The sequence below is a fragment of the Manis javanica genome, unplaced genomic scaffold (assembly GCF_040802235.1).
Source record: "Manis javanica isolate MJ-LG unplaced genomic scaffold, MJ_LKY HiC_scaffold_24, whole genome shotgun sequence".
NCBI classification, from domain to species: domain Eukaryota; kingdom Metazoa; phylum Chordata; class Mammalia; order Pholidota; family Manidae; genus Manis; species Manis javanica.
Window position 1 is genome coordinate 980,774 of NW_027332170.1, and position 24,382 is coordinate 1,005,155.

Sequence of the window (24,382 nt, forward strand, 5' to 3'; positions counted from 1 at the left end):
GCTTTTATCATGAATGGATGTTGAAAATTTTCAAATGCTTTTTCAGCATATATGCAGATGATCGTGTGGTTTTGTCCTTCATTTTGTTGATGTGGTGGATGATGTTGATGGCTTTTTGAATGTTGTACTATCCTTGCATCCCTTGTATGAATCCCGCTTGATCACGGTGTATGATCCTCTTGATGTATTTTTGAATTTGGTTTGCTAATATTTTGTTGAGTATTTTTGCATCTATATTCTTCAGGGATATTGGTCTGTAATTTTCTTTTTTTGAGGGGTGTTTGACTGGTTTTGGTATTAGAGTGATGCCAGCTTCATCAGATGAGTTTTGCAGTATTACCTCCTTTTCTATTTTTTTGAAACTTTAAGGAGAATGGGTATTACATCTTCTCTAAAAGCCTGATAAAATTCAGCAGTGAATCCATCTGGCCTGGGGCTTTTGTTCTTGTGTACTTTTTTTATTATTATCGATTCAATTCCACTGCTGGTAATTGGTCTGTTTAGATTTTCTGTTTCTTTCTGGGTCACTCTTGGAAGGTTGTATTTTTCTAGGAATTTGTCCATTTCTTCTAGGTTTTCCAGCTTGTTGGCATATGGGTTTTCATACAATTCTCTCATAATTCTTTGTATTTCTGTGGGGTACATCATGATTTTTCCTTTTTCATTTCTGATTCTGTTTATGTCTGTAGCTTCTCTTTTTCTCTTAAATCTGGCTAGGGGTTTATCTATTTTGTTCATTTTCTCAAAGAACCAGCTCTTGTTTCCACTGATTCTTTCTACTGTTTCATTTTTCTCAATTTTATTTATTTCTGCTCTACTCTTTATCATATCCCTCCTGTTGACTTTGGGCCTCATTTGTCCTTCTTTTTCCAGTTTCAATAATTGTGACTTTAGACTATTCATTTGGGATTGTTCTTCCTTCTTTAAATAGGCCTGGATTGCTATATACTTTCCTCTTAGAACTGCCTTCACTGCCTCCCACAGAATTCTGGGCATTGTACTGTTGTTTTCATTTGTCTCCATATATTGCTTGATCTCTGTTTTAATTTGGTCATTGATCCATCAATTATTAAGGAGCACATTGCTAAGTATCCATGTGTTTGTGAGCCTTTTTTTTTCTTTGTACAATTTACTTCTGGACTTATACCTTTGTGATGTGAGAAGTTGGCTGGTAGAATTTCAATCTTTCTGAATTTACTGAGGCTCTGTTCATGGCCTTGGTCTGTTCTGGAAAATAGAGAAAGTGTATTCCCCTGCTGCTTTTGGGTGTAGAGTTCTGTAGATGTCTGTTAGGTCCATCTGTTCTAGTGCGTTGTTCAGTGCCTCTGTGTCCTTACTAATTTTCTGTCTTGGTTGATCTGTCCTTTGGAGCTAGTGGTTTGTTGAAGTCTCCTAAAATGAATGCATTGCATTCTATTTCCTTCTTTAATTCTGTTAGTATTTGTTTCACATATGTCAGTGCTCCTGTGTTGGTTGGGTGCATATATATTTATAATGGTTGCATCCTCCTGTTGAACTGCCCCCTTTATCATTATGTAATGTCCTTCTTTTTCTCTTGTGACTTTCTTTGTTTTGAAGTCTATTTTGTCTGATACAAGTACTGCAACACCTGCTTTTTTATCCCTGTTGTGTGCATGCAATACCTTTTTCCATACCTTCACTTTTAGTCTGTGTATATCTTTGGGTTTGAGATGAGTCTCCTGTAAGCAGCATATAGATGGGTCTTGCTCTTTTATCCATTCTATTACTCTGTGTCTTTTGATTGGTGCATTCAGTCCATTTACATTTAGGGTGATTGTCGATAGATATGTACTTATTGTCATTGCAGACTTTGGATTCATGCTTACCAAAGGTTCAAGGGTAGCTTCTTTACTATCTAACTATCTAAACTTAACTCAATTGTGCTATTATAAACACATTCTGATGATTTTTTACTTCTCACCCTTCTTATTCTTTCTCCTCCACTCTTTATATGTTAGGTGTTTTATTCGGTACTCCTTTGTGTTTCCTTGACTGCTTTTGTATATAGCTGATTTATTTTTTGCCTTTTGTTTGTATTTGGTTGGTTTGCTTTCTTTGCTGTGATTTTATTTTCTCTGGTCACCTGTATTCAGCCTTAGGAGTACTTCCATCTAGGGCAGTCCCTTTAAAATACCCTGTAGCAGTGGTCTGTGGGAGGCAAATTCCCTCAACTTTTGCTTGTCTGGAAATTGTTTAATCCCTCCTTCAAATTTTAATGATAATCATGCTGGATACAGTGTTCTTGGTTCAAGGCCCTTCTGTTTCATTGCATTAAATATATCATGCCATTCTCTTCTGGCCTGTAAGGTTTCTGTTGAGAAGTCTGATGATAGCCTGATGGGTTTTCCTTTGTAGGTGACCTTTTTTCTCTCTCTGGCTGCCTTTAATACTGTGTCCTTGTTTTTGTTCTTTGCCATTTTAATTATTATATGTCTTGGTGTTTTCCTCCTTGGGTCCCCTGTGGTGGGAGATCTGTTGGCTTCCATGGTCTGAGAGACTATTTCCTTCCCCAGTTTGGGGAAGTTTTCAGCAATTACTTCTTCAAAGACACTTTCTATCCCTTTTTCTCTCTCTTCTTCTCTGGTACCTCTATAATGCAAATATTATTCCATTTGGATTGGTCACACAGTTCTCTTAACATTCTTTTATTCCTAAAGATCCTTTTATCTTTCTATGTCTCAGCTTCTCTGTATTCCTCTTCTCTTGATTTCTAGCCATTAACAGTCTCTTGCACCTCATCCAGTCTCCTCTTTACATCCTTCTTTTTATTGTTTCGTTTATATTATCTACCTCCAGACTTCATCACTTAGCTCTTGCATATTTCTCTGCAGCTCCATCTGCATGGTTATGACTTCCGTTTTTAATTCTTTTCCAGCAAAATTGGTTATACCTTTCCACGCCCTCTCTCTGGCAATGTTTGAGAGATTTTGGACTGGACCAGGTTCTTTTGTCTTTTCACGGCAAGAGAAGTGATCACTGGCAAGTGGCACGTGTGTCAGCTGGGAGAACGAAGTCCCTTCCTGCTTGATGGTCACCTTGCCCTTCTCCACTGCCTGTGCCAGTTAACCACACACAGGGAGCCATCTCTGGGTTAATACCCTGAGCTGCCATGCATAGTGAAGCCCTTAGGATAGCCCAGGGCACTGCCTGGGGTTGCAGGCGCATGGCATGTTCTCCTATGAGAATGGCACCCCTTCGTCCCTTCATCCCTCTGGACTTTGTGCCAGCTTCCTCTGTCCCTGGTGCAAAGCCTCGGGTTCTGGCCCAGTTAGCTGCACGCTGGCAGAAGACTGTGTGGTTTCTGTGGGTGAGGCTGCTTCCCGGCTGGTCTGCAGCAATTTCCTTGCAGTGAGCTGTTTCCGTGCAGTGCCGGTGGAGGGGAACGAACGGCAGCCTGCTTATTGCCATGAGGGGCTGCGGAACCGCATTGCCACCCAGTGGATTAGGGTGTCTGATGCTCCTTAAGATTCCCAGTCTGCTTGGACGCATGTGCTGGGATGATTTTGTCTACCTGTTAAACTACTGTCTCTTTAAGAATTTTAAAGCACCTGCTTTTCTTTTGTCCTAGGAGAGCTGGCTGTGGGGACCCGCTCACAGACTCTGTCTTGGACTTTACTTTCCCATTTCTCTAATATCCAGTGCAGCATGCAATATGTGTCTGTGCTCCTGAGGCAGATTACTAGGGTTGGTTATTTAGCAGCCCTGTGTTTCCACTCCCTCCCCACTCTGATTCTTCTCCTCCTACCAGTGAGCTGCGGTTGGGGGAGTGCTCAGATCCTACCAGGTCACAGCTTTGAATCACCCTTTTCATGAGATGCTGAGTTCTCGCAGATGTAGATGTAACCTGGCTGTTGTACTGTATCTTCTGGTCTCTCTTTTAGGAATAGTTGTATTTGTTGTATTTTCATGGGGAGGATATTTCCACTGCTCTACTCATGCTGGCATCTTGAGCACCTTCGACCCAGAATGTTTCTTCAGACTTGAAAAACCCAATACTTTCTAGCTAGATAAATAGAGTTTGGCAATCTTGTAACAAACACTACACATAGTTTTTAGGGCAAAGCCAAAAGAAGAATCTAAGGATGTGCCACAGCCATGGGTTAGAGCGTAAAGGGAATCAATACGAACCCCATCTGGTCATAAAGAAGCAATAAAAATACTCACATTCAAATTGTCACAGTGAACACTGGTTTCAACGCGCCATTTCTTCTTTGGAGGAAATTGCTGTTTAGGGAACTTGAGAACCAGAGATTTTCTCCGAACTTCATTAGCACTGCAATCAATAACACTTTCATAGTGTGCAGTCCCTATTTCCACTTGCCAGAAAAAAAGCAACTACAATGAAAATGTCCGAAGTACCAGAGCAAAAGCCTGGGAGGGGAAAAGCCTAACCAAAAGCTAGACATCTGTATTCTAAGGCTCAGATCACCCAAGGCCTTATAGGATCTCCAAATTAATTAAGAACTGGGCAAGCTGTAAGTAACTTCACCTCACTTTCCTTTTTGGCAGATAAGGGAACTAGGCTAAAGGAATTCCAGGAAACCTTCCAGCTCCAACATTTTTAGGGTTAAAGTCTTAGGAAACTTAAGTTACTCAGAATGGAAACATGAACAGTATTAAAAAGTGGTTTGAAAAGAAAAACAAGTTTGTTTTTCCCTCAGTCATTAAAAACCCACCTTCTTCCCTTCCATTGTATAGGATCAAGATACTACATTCTCCTTTTCTAATGTGCTGCAAAACATGACTGTTACAGATACCAAAAATATAAATCAACAATGATGAAAAAAGATCCCAAAACTTAACAGAAACAGAAACAAATTCTATGGTGATAGATGGGAACAAGACTTACGGTGGTGATCACGATATAAATATGAAGTTAAAATGTTGTACACTGAAACTTTTATGTCATATACCAATTTTACCTCAATAAAAAACCAAATGAATATAACTATATCAAATTCATAAAGAAATTACACACAAAAAAGAATTCGAATATATTTTGAGTATCATACCCTGACTGCACAACTTCAGTGACATAGTCCAAGGACAACAAACTACAGAAAACACCATGAATCTACTTTATATATTTGTTGTTAATAGAGATATCAGTATTGTAATTCTCAAACTATATTAAGAAGAGAAAATGAATAAATATGTTGATGTTGGGAATGACAGGAAGGATACAAATATGGAATGGGGGAAGATGAAGAAGAATCCATAGATGCAATCTGAATTAGAGGTATCATAATGAATTGTGATTTACAGATATATGTACACTTCCTAGTTCTGTCTACTAAAAGTCTAGAAGCAATGATATCTTAGTGGCAATGAGCATACCTAACATTTAGATCTTGGTTTTCTAAATACCATTCCCTAATAAAAGGAACCATGGCTCCTTGGAAAACTGGCTGACTCTAGGTCTTGGACAGGGAAATTTCAAGGACAGCCTAGAACATCTTGTGTCAGAAAGACAAGAAGTTCTCAAATATTTATAGGGTCATTTCAAAAGGACAAAGGATCTAGCTGGAAGAGGTCAAGTTTAAGACAATATGAACATCAAAATTAATAATGATGTTAATGAGTTACAAGACATTAAACTTACAGAGGAAAGAATTTCAGAATCCATAGTAATACTCAAACAAAAGGGAGGGAAAGCTCTTCTTTAGAGCATGCCAGTTAACGTGGGAAGAACACTACATATAAAAACCACTGTTTTGCAACTCCTAACATAATAATTGAGTTAAGCAATGATCATCAATGCTAAACCTACTAAGAGAAAGATTGTTTGGGAACAGTTTATTCACCCTCTTATTAATTACAAAGGGAAAAACATGTATTTATTACAGAGGAATCTGCGGGATCACTTTAACAAGATTAAAACTCATGAGAAAACCTGACATAATGTGCTTCCTGATGTGGTGTAATAAGTACACAATATCACCTTGCCAAAGACATGACATGTAAAACAAAACAAGTGCAAAGGACAGTTCTAGATTGAGAGACACTCAAAATGCTTAATATTTGAACTGGGATTGGATTCTGCACAGAGAATATGCAACAGAGCATTGAGACAACCAGGGAAATCTGAATACTGAATATCAGATATGACTTAATCAGTGTTAATTTTCCTAGCTGCAGTAACAGTATAATGGTATGTCCTGATTAGAAGATGTGTGTGAAAAAGTTCATGACTAAAATGTCATGATGCCAGCAACTTACTTCCAAATGGTTCAGGAAAAAAAAGGTTTAGATTTAAGATGAAGCAAATGTGACAAAAGTTTTAACAGCTGGTGAGTTTAGAGGACTAGTATAGTGTATTTTTCTTCCAACTTTCTGTAGGTTTCCAATTTCAAACTATAAAGTTAGGGGGAAAATCTTCTTTCATTAAAAACTTCTCCACTTGATTATCAATATTAAATTCTCTGAGGGAAAGAGACAGGTACATACAAGCATCGTTTATGTCTCCTTGACCTATTTGGATGTTCACTATCAGAATAGTGTGGTTAGGGACCTTAAGAATGTTACCAGTGCTGGCAAGTAGAATACGAAGAGCATCTATTATATGCCAGGCACTGTTCTACATGTTCTATATAGTCCCTCTCAGTTTATCTTCATGGGTACCCTGGTATGGGTAGTTCTCTTTTGTAAATAAGGAAACTGAGACTCAGGAAAGTTCAGTAGCACACCCAGTGTTAATTAGTGGAACCTGAGTGCTTCATGACAAAAGACTAATTTTCATTACTGGCAACAATTACTGAGGAAAATCCATCCATGTTAACTGCAGAAAACACATCACATCCACCCCTGCCACCCATCAATATCATCAGCCTCCAACAGATCTGCTTTCCCTTACCTCTCAATTAGCTGTTTCCCCAAAATAATCTTGGTCCCTTCAACCTTAATAAGTTCTTCATTATCATTATGAATGACTGTCTTTTCCAACTCCTTCTCCTGCTCCTCAGTCATGGCAACAGGTTTGGAAGGTGGGGCATTTGTTTGATAATAGAGGGGGCAGAATTTGTTTGTCCTCCTGTGCCCAATGGCACCACAAGCCCCACATTTCTGCTGCAAAAAGAAAATTAACAACATGACAGGAGTAAGTAGGCTGCATGCTAGTGTTAAAAAATACATGGGAGCCAGGAGAGAAACAAAGGCAGGTTCAGAACTTTTTTCTAATAGAATTGTTATAGGCCTTTCAACCAGAAACCACTAGACAAAAGTGCATGTATGGAACTGATACATTAAAAATAAAATGAAATACAGAGAACGATCATTTCTTTAAAAATCAACTAAGGAAGAAAAGGGTGAGGATTTTCACTCCCAGTTTAAGTTGTAAACATTGATAATGTCAAACATGCAGGAGAAAGGCTGCTGGAAGCCCAAGGCTGGCCCAAGGCTGCATTCAGCCACACAGGCAGCTAGCATGGGTATATTCTGAGCCAAAAGGAAAAGGCTCAATAATACCAAGTCTCCATCTCAGTTTTGAAACTGACCTCAGGTTCATCTATAAAATGAGGTCAGTACTCATTGTAGCCCAGAGAAAACAAGCAGTGACTGTGGCATCTTAATACACTGATGGACAGTGACTGCAATGGGGTATGGGGGAGACTCAATATGGGCGAATGTAGTAACCAGATTGTTTTTCAAGTGAAACCTTCATATATCAATAATACCTTAATAAGAAAAAATGAGGTCAAGTCAGTACTGTGTCACGTTTATATCATATCACCTACAAGAAAGAAACACTAAAATACTAATGACCTCAGTACACATAACAGCAGTTTATATCTGCCAAGAATTTAACAGTTTATAAAGTGATTCCCATGCATTAGGTCACTTAATACAACAACATTGTGGGACAGGTGTCATTTTATAGGAAATAGGCTTGAGGCGGGTAAGGTCACAGAGCTATCAAATGGTAGAACCAGAACCTGAGTCCAGATCTTGTTTCCAAGTCCATGGCTCTTTCCACTGTACCATAGTTGCCTCATTTTATGAGTCATATTACAGCTACATTGTACAGTACCATCTGCATTCCTATCTGGGTTATGCAAAACTACCCGGAATGTGTTTTTTTCTGTTGCTTCTGTTAATTTGTACAATTTAAAAATAAGATATAAATATGTATCTAAGAACATAAATGTGCATGTAAAAAAAAATCCACCAAACCTATCTCGACTCCTAGAAAATTCTTCCAACAGATGAAGTATAAAATTACCCCCAAGGGCACCAAATTGGTGGTATCAGTATCAGTCACACCAATACTGTTAACAGCCAAGCAGCCACATCATTTGAAACTAGCTTTCCATGACACTGCCCTCATTCCCAGTAAGGGAGGATACCAAAAGCTAAAGGGAAAGGTTTGCTTTCTTCTGTATGATCATGCCACATCATACTTACTTTCAGGTCAGGACGCTCCTTCATTTTTTTGGGTTTCTTCTCAGGAGGGCCCTTAAGCTTCTCCTTTTCCTGGTTCCTCTTAAGCCGCCTCAGCTGCTCTTGAATCCTGCGCCGTTCTTTTCGCATCTCTTCTCGATGCTGCTTATCAAACAGGGCAAATTTTCGACTAATAACAAAGACAAAAATATCACAAAACCATGAGCACTTTAACAAGACTATTCTATTAGCTGAACATCTCAAAACTAAAGTAATCCATCCAGACGGAAAAACAAGGGACTACCTGGCATTTCCATCTCCCTTCATCATCAGCCTTGCACAGGAACAGAGGCCTCTCTCCCAGAATGAGAAGTTGTGAGTAAAGCCTAATATTTTTAACAACCAACCAACTAAAATGCAAAGGACTCAGGGGCAACTGAAAGCATGCCTTTTTGGTGGCACATTTGGAGTTCTCCCTGTGATCTTTGGCTTCAAACCCAAAGATGTAAATGAAGACAAGACTGCTCCCAGTTAAAAGATCTCTAGGGAAAACGGTACAGAAAACAGTTTCTAAAACTCAAGCACCCACTCCTACCCCAATTCCCCACCATTCTTCTCATTCTCCTTACCACACCACACTGGTGAATTAAACTCACATGAATTCCTCATCTTTTGTGTTCCGTATACGCACATACGCATCGATGACAGCTGGCTTTCTAACTGTCTCACATCGAACATACTCTTTCCATTCTTCATCTCGAAATGTGCGATAAATCTTAAGACAACGGCCAGTGGCAGAAGAGTTCAGGCTAGGCACAGAAGCTGTGTCATTGTCTCTGTGATTGTTTCCTGCTGCTGCTGAGCCTGCTGCTGCAAGGCAGAAACAGATTTCGACAAACTACCCCTATGACTCAAAGAGCCATTTTCTTGGGATTGGGTAGAGACACTGAAGCTCTATATGCCACAAAACCACAGCTCTATAGAAAGAACCAAAGTAGCCACCAGCCCCTCAAATACATTGATTTGTCTTTTCATGACTTCACTTTACCACTGTCAATGTTCCTGTTTTTATAAGTACAAAATATGAAAAGTTCTCCAAAAACTACATGTTGTTATAGGGGACAGAGCAGCAAGAGGTATATTCTCATTCGTCTGAATAGCATAAGAGAAAAGTCAAAGCAGGAAACAGCTGATGATCATCGTAAGAAAAGCACCCAGATTCAGTGAAATCCCTATTAAAATACTGACAGCATTTTTCAATGAACTAGACCAAATAGTTCTAAAATTCATATGGAACCACAAAAGAAACCAAATATCCAAAGTAATCCTTAGAAGGAAGAATAAAGCGGGGGGATTACGCTCCCCAACTTCAAGCTCTACTACAAAGCCAAAGTCATCAAGACAATCTGATACTGGCATAAGAACAGAGCCATAGATCAGAGAGCCCAGATATAAACCCACACATATATGGCCAATTAACATATGATAAAGGAGCCATGGGCATACAATAGGGAAATGACAACCTCTTCAACTAGTGTGTTTGCAAAACTGGGGAGCCATATGCAAAAGAAAGAAACTGGATTACTGTCCAACTCCATACACAAAAGTAAACCTCAATGGATCAAAGACCTGAATGAAGTCATGAAACCATAAAACTCAGATAAAAAAAACATAAGCAAAACTCTCTTGAATATAAACATGAGTAACTATTTTATGAACACATCTCCTCAGGCAAGGGAAACAAAAGCAAAAAAGAACAAGCAGGAGTACTTCAAACTAAAAAGCTTCTGTACAGCAAAGGACACCATCAGTAGAACAAAAAGGCAACCAACAGTATGGGAGAATATATTCATAAATGACGTATGAGACCAGGCGTTAATGTCCAAAATATATAAAGAACCCGCACACCTTCACACATAAAAAGCAACTAACCCAATTAAAAAATGGGCAAAGGATCTGAACTGACACTTCTCCAAAGAAGAACTTCAGGAAGGAGGATTAAAGATGGCAGCGTGAGAGGTGAGACAGAGTTTTCCTCCTGAAGCGGCATATAATAAATACAAGAAATCCTGAAAGACCAATAGGAAACAGGACTACACCAGACTGCATACAACTGGAGAAAAGAGCGGACCTCCCGGAACAGGATAATGTACCAAAACTGTGGCCCAGTGGGACCAAGGCCCTTACAATACCCCACGTCACCAGGAGGAGGAACAGAAATGGAGCGGAGAGGGAATGGAGGCCTGGGACTGCTGAATACCTAACTTGGGAGATCTGCTCTGTGAGCACAAACCTACATTTTATGGTGCTTGCACGGTACTCCCACAATTAAGGGGTTGGAAAGCTCAGACAGGAAGAATTCCCGGAGAGACTGAGATTCTAGCCGCTTGTGGAAAGCAGGGATCCTTACCCAGCTGCTCGGTGACAAAAGAAAGGTGGGCAGTCTGAGAAGATTCCTAACTAGGAAACCCTTGGCAAGAGGGCTGCTAAAGGGACAAGGACTGCACAGAGTTTACTGCTCAGGAGAAAGGAAAGTAGACCAATTGTCCGGATGCACTCTGCCCAGCAGGTTGGGAGCTTTCACAGACTTTAGGTGCTCCAGCTTCCTGGCTGGCGACGCACCACCAAGGACCCCCTCGGTGATACTCACCCAAGTGCGCCTTTCTCCCAGCCAGCCCCACCTGACTTGCAAACTGGAAAACCCAACTCTGGCATTAGGCCACACAGAGGGAGATCCGTTTACATCAACTACAGACGCAAAGCATAGGCACTTTCACCTGTGTGCTCGGCCCACTGGTTCAGGCACTGGAGACAGGCATAGCAGCTAGGAAGCAGGAAACAGCTCTTTCCTCCCCCCCGGCACAAATATCATTCCCCTGCAACCCCTGACATTGCTTCAAGGGCTGAGCAGCTTCAGACAGTAGAGCTTCTGGGCACTAGAGAGTGCCATACACAAATATAAAACGCAGAAGGAACCTGGATCCAAGTAAAATTATAAAGACAACACCTGAGAAAGATTTAAATGACATCGACCTCATGAATCTTCCTGAAACCGAGAGCAAAATAAAAATCATTAACGTGCTCATGAAGGTACAGAAAAATATTCAAGATCTCAGGAATGAATTCTGGCGGGAGATGCAATCGTTGACGACCACAGTGGAAGCTATTAAAAGCAGTTTACATATGGTGGAGGAGATGATCAATGAAACAGAAACTAGAAAAGAGGAATACAAAGAAACTGAGGCACAGAGAGAAAAAAGAATCCCTAAGAATGAAAGAATATAGAGACAGCTGTGTGACCAATCCAAATGGAACAATGTTTTCCTTAAAGGGGTACCAGAAGAAGAAGAGAGAGAAAAAGGGATAGAAACTGTCTTGAGGAGGTAATTGCTGAAAAGTTTCCCAATCTGGGTAAGGACATCGTCTCTCAGGCCGTGGAGGTGCACAGATCACCCAGTACAAGGGACCCAAGGAAGACAACACCAAGACATATAGTAATGAAAATGGCAAGATAGAGGATAAAGACAGACTATTAAAAGCAGCCAGAGAATTAAGATCACATACAAAGGAAGGCCCATCAAGCTATCATCAGAATTCTCAACAGAAACCTTACAGGCCAGAAGGGAGTGGCATGATATATTTAATGCAATGAAGCAGAATGGCCTCAAACCAAGAATACTTTATCCAGCAAGATTATCATTTAAATTTGGAGGGATTAAACAATTTCCAGAAAAGCAAATGCTGAGAGAATTTACCTCCCACAAATAATCTCTACAGTGTATTTTGGAGAGACTGCTACAGATGACAGTGTTCCTATTGTTTAATAGTTGTTACCAAAGGTAATAAAACCACAGTGAAGAAAGTAGAACAGTTAATTACTAAACAAATGCAAAATTAACTGAACTACGTCCAAAGTCATTCAATGGATAGCCAAAGAGTACTGAATATGATACGAAATATATAAAGAATGGAGGAGAAAGACAAAGGATGAGGGGAAAGAAAAGAACCTTTAGATTGTGTTTGTAATAGCATATTAAGTGAGTTAAGACTCTTAGATAGTACGGAAGTTACCCTTGAACCTTTGGTAACCATGAATCTAAAGCCTGCAATAGCAATAAGCACATACCTATCAATAATTGCCCTAAATGTAAATGGACTGAATGCACCGACGGACACAGAATAATCACAGAATGGATTTAAAAACAAGACCCGTCTACATGCTACATAAAAGAGGCTCACTTTAAACCCAAAGATACACACAGATGAAAAGTGAAGGGATGGAAAAAGATATTTCATGCAACTAATAGGGAGAAAAAAGCAGGAGATGCAGTACTTGCATGAGACAAAACAGACTTCAAAACAAAGAAAGTCACAAAAGAAAAAGAAGGGCATTACATAATGATAAAGGGGTCAATCCAACAAGAAGATAAAGGCAATAAAAATATCTATACACCGAACACAGGAGCACATACATATGTGAAGCAAATACTAACAGAATTAAAGAGGGAAATAGGTTGCAATACATTCATTCTAGGAGACTTACAGCACTCCACTCACTCTGAAGAGAGATGAACCAGGAAGAAAATAAGTAAGGAGAGAGAGGCGCAGAACAACACATTAGAACAGATGGACCTTACTGACACTGACAGAACTCTACAACCAAAGCAGCAGAATACACATTCGTCTCAAGTGCACATGGAACATATTCCAGAATAGACCCCATACTAGGCCACAAAAGAAGCCTCGGTATATTCAAAAAGATTGAAATTGTACAAACCAGTTTCTCAGACCACAAAGGTATAAAACTAGAAATAAATTTTAAAAAGAAAAGAAAAAGGCTCACAATCACAAGTAGGCTTAACAAGATGCTCTTAAATAATCAATGAATCAATGAGCAAATTAAAACAGAGATCCAGCAATATATGGAGACAAATGACAACAGCACAAAGCCCAAACTTCTGTGGGACGCAGAAAAGCTAAGTGGAAAGTATATAGCAATCCTTTCCCATTTAAGGAAGGAAGGACAATCCCAAATGAATAGTATAAAGTCACAATCATTGAAAAGGAAGAACAAATGAGGCACAAAGTCAGCAGAAAGAGGAACATAATAAAGATCAAAGAAGAGATAAAATTGAGAACAATTAAACAATAGAAAAGACTCAATGAAACCAAGCGTTGGTTCTCTGAGAAAGTAGACAAAATGGATAAACGCGCAGCCAGACTAACTAAAAGAAAAAGAGAAAAACTGGACACATCAACAGAATCAGAAATGAGAAAGAAAATATCATGACGGACCCCACAGAAATACAAAGAATCATGAGAGAATACTATGAAAATCTATATGCTACCAAGCTGGAAAACCTAGAAGAAATGGACAACTTCCTAGAAAAATACAACCTTCCAAGGTTAACCAAGGAAGAAACAGAACATCTAAACAGACTTATTACCAGCAACAAAATTGAATCAGTCATCAAAAAGCTACCCAAGAAATAAACTCCTGGGCCAGATGGATTCACTGTTGAATTAGACATATAGAGAAGATATAATACCCATTCTCCGTTAAGTTTTCCTAAAAACAGGAGAGGAGGGAATACTTCTAAACATTCTATGAAGCCAGCATCACTCTAATACTAAAACCAGGCAAACATCCCAGAAAAAAAGAAAACTACAAACCACTACCTCTGATGAACATAGATGAAAAAATTCTCAACAAAATATTAGCAAACCGAATTCAAAAATACATCACAAGGATCATACACAATAATCAAGTGGTATTTATCTCTGGGAAGCAAGTATAGTACAGCATTCAAAAATCCATCAACATCATCCACCACATCAACAAAAAGAAAGACAAAAACCACATGATCATCTCCATAGATGCTGAAAAAGCATTCGACAAAATTCAATGTCCATTCATGATAAAAGCTCTCCAAACAATGGGTACAGAGGGAAAGTACCTCAACATAATAAAGCCCATATATGACAAACTCACAGACAACATCATACTTAAAACAGCGAGAAGCTGAAAGCTTTTCCTCTGAGATGGGGAACAAGACAGGGATGCCCACTCTCCCCACTGTTAGTCAACATAGTATGGGAGGTTCTAGCCATGGTAATGAGACAAAACAAAGAAATACAAGGCATTCAGATTGGCAAAGAAGTCAAACTGTCACTATTCGCAGATGACATGATACTGTACATAAAAAACCATAAAGACTCCACTCCAAAACCACTAGAAAAAATACCTGAATTCAGCAAAGTTGCAGGATACAAAATTAATACACAGAAATCTGTTGCTTTCCTACATGCTAATGATGAACAAGCAGAAAGAGAAATCAGGAAAACATTTCCATTCACAATTGCATCAAAAAAGAATAAAATTCCTAGGAATAAACCTAAACAAGGAAGGGAAAGACCTATACCCTGAAAACTACAAGACACTCTTAAGAGAAATTAAAGAGAACACTAACAAATGGAAACTCATCCCATGCCCTTGGCTAGGAATTAATATTGCTAAATTGGCCATCCTGCCTAAAGCAATCTACAGATTCAATGCAATCCCTATGATAATACCAACAGCATTCTTCAACAAACTGGAAGAAATAGTTTTAAAATTCATATGCAACCACAAAACACCCAGTATAGCCAAAGCAATGCTGAGAAGGAAGAATAAAGCAGGGGCGATCTTGCTTTCCAACTTCAAGCTCTACTACAAAGCCACAGTAATCAAGACAATTTGGTACTGGTACCAGAACAGACCCACAATTCAATGGAACAGAATACAGAGTCCAGATATCAACCCAAACATATATGGTCAAGTACTATATGATAAAGGAGGCATGGACATACAATGGGGAAATGACAGCCTCTTCTACAGCTGGTGTTGGCAAAACTGGACAGCTACATGTAAGAGAATGAAACTGGATCACTGTCTAACCCCATACACAAAAGTAAATTCACAATGGATCAAAGACCTGAATTTAAGTCATGAGACCATAAAACCCTTAGAAAAAAACATAGGCAAAAATCTCTTAAGACATAAACATGAGTGACTTCTTCATGAACATATCTCCCAGGCAAGGGAACGAAAAGCAAAAATGAACAAGTGGGACTATATCAAGCTGAAAAGCTTCTGTACAGCAAAGGATATCACCAATAGAATAAAAAGGCATCATACAGTATGGGAGAATATATACGTAAATTACAGATCTGTTAAAGGGTTGACATCCAAAATAAATAAAGAGCTCACACACCTCAACAAACAGCTAATAATCCAATTAAAAAACGGGCAGAGGAGCCGAACAGTCAGTTCTCCAAAGAAGAATTTCAGATGGCCAACGGACACATGAAAAGATGCTCCACATCCCTACTCATCAGAGAAATACAAATTAAAACCACAATGAGGTATCACCTCACACCAGTAAGGACGGCCGGCATCCAAAAGACTAAGAACAACAAATGCTGGTCAAGATGCGTAGAAAGGGGAACCCTCCTACACTGCTGGTGGGAATGTAAATTAGTTCAACCATTGTGGAAAGCAGTATGGAGGTTCCTCAAAACACTCAAAATAGAAACACCATTTGATCCAAGAATTCCACTACTAGGAATTTACCGTAAGAATGCCGCAGCACAGTTTGAAAGACAGATGCATCCGTATGTTTATCGCAGTACTATTTGTAATAGCCAAGAAATGGAAGCAACCTAAGTGTCCATCAGTAGATGAATGGATAAACAAGATCTGGTACATATACACAATGGAATATTATTCAGCCATAAGAAAACAAACCTATCATTTGCAACAACATGGATGGAGCTAGAAAGTATTATGCTCAGTGAAATAAGCCAGGTGGAGAACGACAAGTATCAGATGATTTCACTCATATTTGGAGTATAAGAACAAAGAAAAAATCTGAAGGTGCAAAACAGCAGCGGACTCACAGAAACCAAGAACAGACTAACAGTTCCCAAACAGAAAGGGCCTGGGGACAATGAGTGGGGAGGGAAGGATAAGGGGTGGGGAAAAGAAAGGGGGCACTATGATTATCATGTATAATGTGGGAGGGCAGAAATGGGGAGGGCTGTACAACACAGAGAAGACAAGTAGTGATTCTACAGCATCTTACTATGCTGATGGACAGTGTCTGTAATGGGGTATGTGGGGGTGATGGGGGAGTCTAGTAAAGATAAAGTTCCTCATGTAATTGTAGATTAATGATACCCAAATAAAAAATAAAAAAGGCCTTTGCTCCCTGATGTTTATCAGAGCACAATATAACATACAATAGCCAACCTATGGAAGCAACCTAAGTGCTCATCAGTAGATAAGTGGATAAAGAAGGTGTGGTACCTACACACAATGGAATATTATTTAGCCATAAGAAGAAAACAAATCCTACCATTTGCATCATGGACAGACCTATAGGGTATATGCTCAGTGATATAAGGCAGCTGAAGACAAGTACCAAATGATTTTATTCATCTGAGGAATATAACAACAAAGCAAAAAGGAACAAAACAGCAATGGACCAACAGTTACCAAAGAGAAAGGGACTGGGGAGTGTTGGTGTGAAGGGAGTGTAAGGGGATTAAGAGGCATTATGATTAGTGCACTGAATGTAGTGGGGGGCACGGGGAAGGAAGTATATAGCACAAAGTTGGCAAGTTATTACTCTATAGCATCTTACTATGCTGATGAGCAGTGACTCTAATGAGACATGTGGTGGGGACTTAATGCGGGGCATGTAGTAGCCACAAAGTTGCTCATGTGAAATCCAAGCATAAGATTGTATATCAAGGATACCTTAATAAAAAAATGTACCCATGCACGACAGAAACAAGTCCAGAGCATCCTTCTCAAACTTTAATTATGCAAGAGTAGTAATCACCTGAGGATCTTGTTAAAATACAGAATCTAATCAGTAGGTTTGTGATGAGCCCTAAGATTTCTGCATTTCTAACAAGCTCCCATGTGATGTAGATACAGCTGATCCACGACCACACTGGTGAAGAGGCTTTATTACATCTTTACAATGTAGTCAAAACAACAAAATTACACAAAGCTTTTACAAAGAGAAGGAAACAAAGGAAAAGACTACTATGAGTGAGAACAGTTACGTAAACCTTCATCTTCGGCCTTTATTCTCTCTCTGTATCTACATCCAACTTTTCAGTTGCCTGCTTGCCATCTACACTAGGTAGTGGCATGGGGACCTCAAACTCCACACCTCCCCATGTTAAACCTGCCTCTTTCTTTGAAATTTGCTACTTTAATCAATGTACCACCATCTTCCTAGCAAGCCCAGAGAGAAATCTTAAAGTCAGCTTGTTTTTTTTTACCTAATTTCATTTCCAAAGTCCATATATATCCCAAACCACTTCAGGCCACTATCACCTTTCACCCTGAACTTCTGCAATTTTTGGCTGGGGGTTTTTTAGTTCTCTTTAGGTGCTCAGAATACTCTGAAAATCCTGAAAATCTTCTGAAAGCCATGGATGCTCTCAGAAAAGGCACATTTGCACAGAATTTGACATACTGATTGCAGAGGGTTCAAGAACCAACCCCAAATTCATTCAGATTCTGTATTAAAAACTCTTACCCTCTATGAAGAATGCCCGGAAAGCTCATTTGATGGACAGCACTGAGAGCCCTGGCTTGGCCAGGCCTGATGCAGAGACAGCAGTGGACTGATAGCATCTCCTCCATCTATGCACCACAACCTAGAGTCCAATTTACAGTCATCTTTCTTACCTCATCTACAGGCAATCTTTCTACACTCATCCCAACATCTGCTGCCTCCAGCACTGCCTCAATGATTAGTTTGCAGTTACTTATACTTTTTAATCTTTCTCGTCTGTCTCTGAAGCCACTACACTCACCCAACAACATCCTCTGTAGTTCCTGCCGCTCTTGCTCCTCCCGTTCACGTGATAGCTGAGAACTGGTTTTCTTATTCTGCAGCATGTTCTCAATGTCCTTTCCCATTTCTTCAAAGTCACTGTCTTCAGCTGAGCTAATATCTGTGTCAGTTGATAAGACTTCAGTTGATGACAAAACCCTAAAAAGAGAAAAAAAACAATATTAAATTAAGACAAGGGGAAATACAGAAGTTTACAAAGAGCTGAAGAAACAGTTTGAGGCTACAGTAGGAAATTGGGAAGTCAGCCTTAAAAACAACACTGAAAATCCACTAAGATACGGAGCCCTTAATGGAAAAGCTTCACAAGTTTTCCTAGACATTCAGTGAACAAGGCAAGTTAGAAATACGAAATAGCACAGCTCTTTCAGAATTCCTGGAGAGACCCTGAGAAACACATCAATATATTATTGGTCATTATGAATTAGGGCATTCCCATCCTCTCAACAGTAAGCCTTCAGAGAACATACAACTTCCTGTCCCCTAACACCACTGTAATGGCTGCTAGGCCTAAGTAGGCCATAAAAGTTGCCATGGAACCCAGAGCTCAAACCTAGCACCACTTGCCATTCAAAACCTTTGCCAAGTTGCTTTGAATAAAGTAGGTACTCTAGCAGTATATGAACAGATGCCATCCTGAAATCTCCAGATACCTTACTACCTAGTTATATTATTAGGTGTGACTAAAACATAATTAGGTTTCTCCATTATAAAATAGTGTCTTGGACTCCCCCACTTTTCCAGATTGGATTTTCTGCAGCACTAAAACACACTTGTTCTGCAGGTCAAAGACGCGTTGACATTCCTCTTTGTAACGCTCTTGATGCTCAGCCACAGAAAACCTTGATCCACAAGCAAATTTACTCATGGGTCCCTCTCTAGAGCGGGCCTGTTCTGTTAACATTGTGCGTAACGCATCAATCACTTCCCAGCAGGAAAACTTTTTAATCTACAAGAGAGAGACACACACACACATACACCAATTATTCAGGTATTTCAAAGAGAAAACCAAGACACATGGTTAGAGAGCTAGACCAAAAAAAGAACACCCAAAATATTTTAAACAGAAAGCTTTAGAACTAACTCCTGAAAAAGTATACAAGACCCAGGCCACCACAACTTACACCACAAAATCCTCCAGACAGTTTCTTACATCTGCCTACTAGCTCTTCCCTCCTTGTGCAAAGCCCCTAGGAGCCTCTACATTTTCCTCTTCCTCCTCACCTTTTCCTCAAGCACACCAAATTTACGAAGAAGTTGCTTGGCATTTTTTAGAGAGAGGTGACGAAGATCTGCATCGGTTCCTGTCACTGTTTTCTTCATTGGCTGAGGCTCCTTATCATCCTACATCAAAAACAAAATACAACAGAACAGGTAAGAATTCTTAGAGAGCTGAATTACTTGTAGTAGCCACTTAAATCATCCTGTCAACTTAACTGCTTCCTAGATGATATATCCTATTCATCATGACTCATTAACCTTCCTTTCTATCTTCCTTGATTCACATCCTACAGAAACTCGGACACTCTCACCTTCCGCTGTGTTGGTTTGTTTGGAATCTTCACATACGAGAACCCTTCACCACACCCTGTGGGATCTGCCATCCCAGTCACCTCCAGGAGACACTTGCCCGTCATGGCAGCAATGAAGGCCCTTGTGGTGTTCCAAGGAGCTGTGTGAACCTGACATACAGGAAAAGATTTAAGGGTTATGGAGCACATTTGCTCTATGTCTAGCCATGATACAAAGTTGGATCAATTACAGTAACACAATTTGATACTTTTGTAAACTATCCACAAAAACCAATTGTTACATAAAGCTGACCAGGGCTCAGAGCTTGCTGTTCTTCTTTCCTATGGTAATTAAATCATGATATTAAGTAGAAGTTAAGATTTCAGCCATTAGAAGAAGGAATATGTGGAACAGAGGTATCCTTCACTCCAATATTTGCTGAGCTTCCCTGAGAGTTCTCAGAGACGGTGTTGCCCCCATCCTCGTGATGCACAAAAGTTAGACTGACAACTGCATTTGACAGTACAATTACTTCTTTAGAATGACCCACATATTTTCATAATTAGATGATAAATCATGCTTTACAAAACACTAGCCCCAACCCTAGGAGCACTGAATCAGAGTCCACTTCACCTCTGCCACTGGTTTGCTCAAAATGGTCTGTCCTCTCTCTCCTGGAATCCTGAATACCTTTTAGAAATCCCACAAAACAGTAAGGAAATTAAAAGAGTAGGGGAATGTGTTTCTCCATACAGACGAGTTAAGACTACAAATGACTACCTAGAATGTGATCAAGGAGGAGAGGATTAAAGATGGAGGCATGAGAAGTGAGACAGAGGCTTCCTTCTAATACCACATAAAATACAAAAATATAATTAATACGAGTAATCCTGAAAGGGCAGCAGGAACGAGGGTTGTGCCAAACTGTATAAACCTGGTGAAAGAAATAAACCTCACAGAACAGAGTAAGGTACCAAAGCCGTGGCCCGGATGGACCCAATCCCTTTCCCCCAGCTCACTGCCAGAATGAAAGAGAAACAGAGTGGGAAGGGAGTGGAGGGCTGAGACTGCTGAATACCTAACTCCAGAGATCTACTCTGGGAGCACATACACACATTTCATGGTGCTTGCATGGTACTCTCGTGATTAGCTAAGACAGGCAGAGTTCCTGAAGAGATTCCAGCCGCTTGTGGAAAGCAGGGATCCATATCTGGCAGCCCTGGGACAAAAGAAAGGTGGGCAGTCTGAGAGACTTCCTAACAAGGAAGCCCTTAGCAAGAGGGCTGCTAAAGGGGCAAGGACTGCACAGAGCAGTAATGCTCAGGAGAAACTAAAGTAGACAAATTGTCCGGGTGCACTCTGCCCAGCAGGTTGGGAGCTTTCACAGACTTTAGGTGCTCCAGCTTCCTGGCCGGCTACGCACCACCAAAGAACCCCTCGGTGATACACACCCAACTGCACATTCCTCCCGGATAGCCCCACCTGGCTTGCAAACCGGCAAACCCTACCCTGGCATTAGGACAGCCAGACGGAAGATCTGTTTACAGCAACTACAAACGCAAAGCATAGAGGCTTATACCTGTATGCTTGGCCCACTGGTTCAGACACTGGAGACAGCCACAGCAGCTGGGAAGCAGGAAACAGCTCTTTCCTCTCCCAGGCACCAATACCACTCCCCTGTGGCCCTTGACATTGCTTCAGGGGCTAAGCAGCTCCACAGAGTAGAGCTTCTCAATACGAGAGGGGCCCATACACAAATACGAAATGCCAAAGGAACCTGGTTGAAATTTAAATTATTAACACAACTCCTCAGGAACATTTAAATGACATTGACCTCATTAATCTTCCTGAAAGAGACTTCAAAATAAAAATCATTAACATGCTTACGTAGGTACAGAAAAATATTGAAGAACTCAGGAGGGAATTCCAGTTGGAGATACAATCATTGAAGAGCACAATGGGGGTATTAAAAGCAGATTAGATATGGTGGAGGACACGATAAATGAAATAGAAACTAGAAAAGAGGAATACGAAGAAGCTGAGGAACAGATAAAAGGATCCCTAAGAATGAAAGAATATTGAGAGCACTGTGTGACCAATCGTTAACAGAACAATACTCACATTATAGGGGTACCAGAAAGAGAACAGAGAGAAAAAGGGATAGAAAGTGTCTCTGAGGAGATAATTGCTGAAAACTTCCCCAGTCTGGAGAAGGAGATTGTCTTTCAGGCCATGGAGGTGCACAGATCTCCCAGGATAAGGGACACAAGGAAGACAACACCAAGACACAGAGTAACTGAAATGTCAAACATCAAGGATAAGGACAGACTAATCAAAGCAGCCAGAGAGAGAAATAAGAACACATACAAGGGAAGCCCATCAGGCTATCATCAGATTTCTTGGCAGAAAACTTATAGGCAGAAAGGAGTGGCAAGATTTATTTAATGCAATGAGGCAGAAAGGCCTCGAACAAAGGGGCCCTTAGAACCAAGATTACTTGATTCGGCAAGATTATCACTTAAATTTGCAGGAGGAATTAAACAATTTCCAGACAACCAAAAGCTGAGACAATTTACCTTCCACAAACCATCTACAGTGTATTTTGGAGGGACTGCTACAGAGGGAAGTGTTCTTAAGGTTTAATAGCTGTCACCACAGGTAATAAAACCACAGTAGAGAAAGTAGAACAGCTAATTACAAAGCAAATGCAAAATCAAATTAACCGTCCCCAGAGTCAATCAAGGATAGACAAAGAGTACAGAATATGACACCTAATCCATAAAGAATGGAGGAGGAAGTCACAGGAGAAAAAAAGAACCTTTAGACTATTTGTACTACCATATTAAGTGAGTTAAGTCAGACTCTTAGATAGTAAGGAAGTTAACCTTGAGCCTTTGATAACCACAAATCTGAAGACTACAAAGGCAATAGTTACATACCTATCGATAATCACCCTAAATGTAAATGGTTTGAATGAACCAATAAAAAGACATAGAGTCACTGAATGGATAAAAAACAAAACCCATCTATATACTGCTTACAAGAGATTCACTTTAAACCCACAGATATGCACAGACTAAAAGTGAAGGGATGGAAAAAGATATTTCATACAATTAATAGGGAGAAAACAGCAGGATTTGCAGTACTTGTATGAGATGAAATAGACATCAAAACAAAGAAAGTAACAAGAGATAAAGAAGGACATTACATAATGCTAAGGGATCAGTCCAACAAGAGAATATAACCATTATAAATATCTATGCACCCAACACAGGAGCACCAACATATGTGATAACAGAATTAAACAAAGAAATAGAATATAATGCATTCATTTCAGGAGACTTCAACACATCACTCATTCCCTCAATCCAAAGGACCAGTCAACCAGACAGAAAATAAGTATAGAGAAGCACTGAGCAACACATTAGAATAGATTCACCTAAATATGTCAAACAAAAGTCAACATAATTAAAAGGGAAAATAGTATACAGCACATTCATTTTAAAGACTTTAACATACCATTCACACCAAAAGACCCATCAATTAGATAGAAAATAAATAAGGAAACAGAGGCACTGAACAATAACTGGAACAGACGGACCTAACAGACATCAAGAGAATGCTACATCCAAAAGCAGCACAATACACATTCTTCTCAAGTGCACATTGAACATTTTCAAGAATAGATCATATACTAGGTAAGAAAAAGAGCCTCGCTAAATAAAAAAAGATTAAAATTGTACAAACCAGTTTCTCAGACCACAAAGGTATGAAACCAGAAATAAATTATGCAAAGAAAATGAAAAAGCCCACAAGCACATGGAGGCTTTACAACATGCTCCTAAATAACCAATGGATCAATGACCAAATAAAAACAGAGATCAAGGAGATAAATACCAACAATAATTCAACACCTCAAAGTCTGTGGGATGCAGCAAAGGCCATGCTAAGACAGAAGTATATTGCAATACAGTCGTACCTCAGCAAAGATAATCAATCCCATATGAACAATATAAACTCACAATAAACAAAACTAGAAAAGGAAGAATAAACGAGGCCCAAAGTCAGTTCAAGGAGGGACATTCTAAAGATTAGAGTAGAAATAAATAAAACTGAGAAGAATAAAATAACAGAAAGAATCAATGAAAGCAGGAAATGGTTCTTTGAGAAAATAAAAATGGATAAACCCCAAAAAGACTTATCAAGAAAAAAAGAGTCTACACACATAAACAGAACCAGAAATGACAAAGGAAAGATCAAGACAGACACCACAGAAATACAAAGAATCATTACAGAACACTATAAAAAATTCATGATAACAAACTGGATAACCTAAAAGAAATGGACAACTTTCTAGAAAAGTACAACCTTCCAAGGCTGACCCAGAAATAAACAGAAAATCTGAACAGAACAATTACCAGCAACAAAATTGAACTGGTAATCAAAAACCTGCCAAAGAACAAAATCCCTGGACCAGATGGAATCACTGCTGAATGTTACAAAAATTTAGTTAAGACCTAAAACCCATTCTCCTTAAAGTTTTCCAAAGAGTAGAAGAA

General features: G+C 39.6%; 1 protein-coding gene across 14 annotated transcripts in view; it reads right to left on the bottom strand.

Annotated features, from left to right (window-relative positions):
* Positions 1 to 24,382, bottom strand: part of LOC118971528 (transcription initiation factor TFIID subunit 1-like) — a 142,671-nt gene that overhangs the window by 55,938 nt on the left and 62,351 nt on the right. For 12 of the 14 annotated variants that reach the window (XR_012127641.1, XM_073228299.1, XM_073228301.1 and 9 more), the window contains 8 exons: positions 19,844 to 19,993; positions 19,536 to 19,655; positions 19,085 to 19,260; positions 18,274 to 18,452; positions 9,054 to 9,267; positions 8,422 to 8,587; positions 6,875 to 7,086; positions 4,186 to 4,294 (listed from right to left, as the gene is read on the bottom strand). Coding sequence is in view for 13 of the 14 variants with exons in the window: in XM_073228299.1 (XP_073084400.1) it covers positions 4,186 to 4,294; positions 6,875 to 7,086; positions 8,422 to 8,587; positions 9,054 to 9,267; positions 18,274 to 18,452; positions 19,085 to 19,260; positions 19,536 to 19,655; positions 19,844 to 19,993 (1,326 nt within the window). In the remaining variant the exon portion in view is untranslated. The remainder of the gene's footprint in view (positions 1 to 4,185; positions 4,295 to 6,874; positions 7,087 to 8,421; positions 8,588 to 9,053; positions 9,268 to 18,273; positions 18,453 to 19,084; positions 19,261 to 19,535; positions 19,656 to 19,843; positions 19,994 to 24,382) is intronic. The other 2 variants (XM_073228302.1, XM_073228303.1) reach the window with 2 other exon arrangements.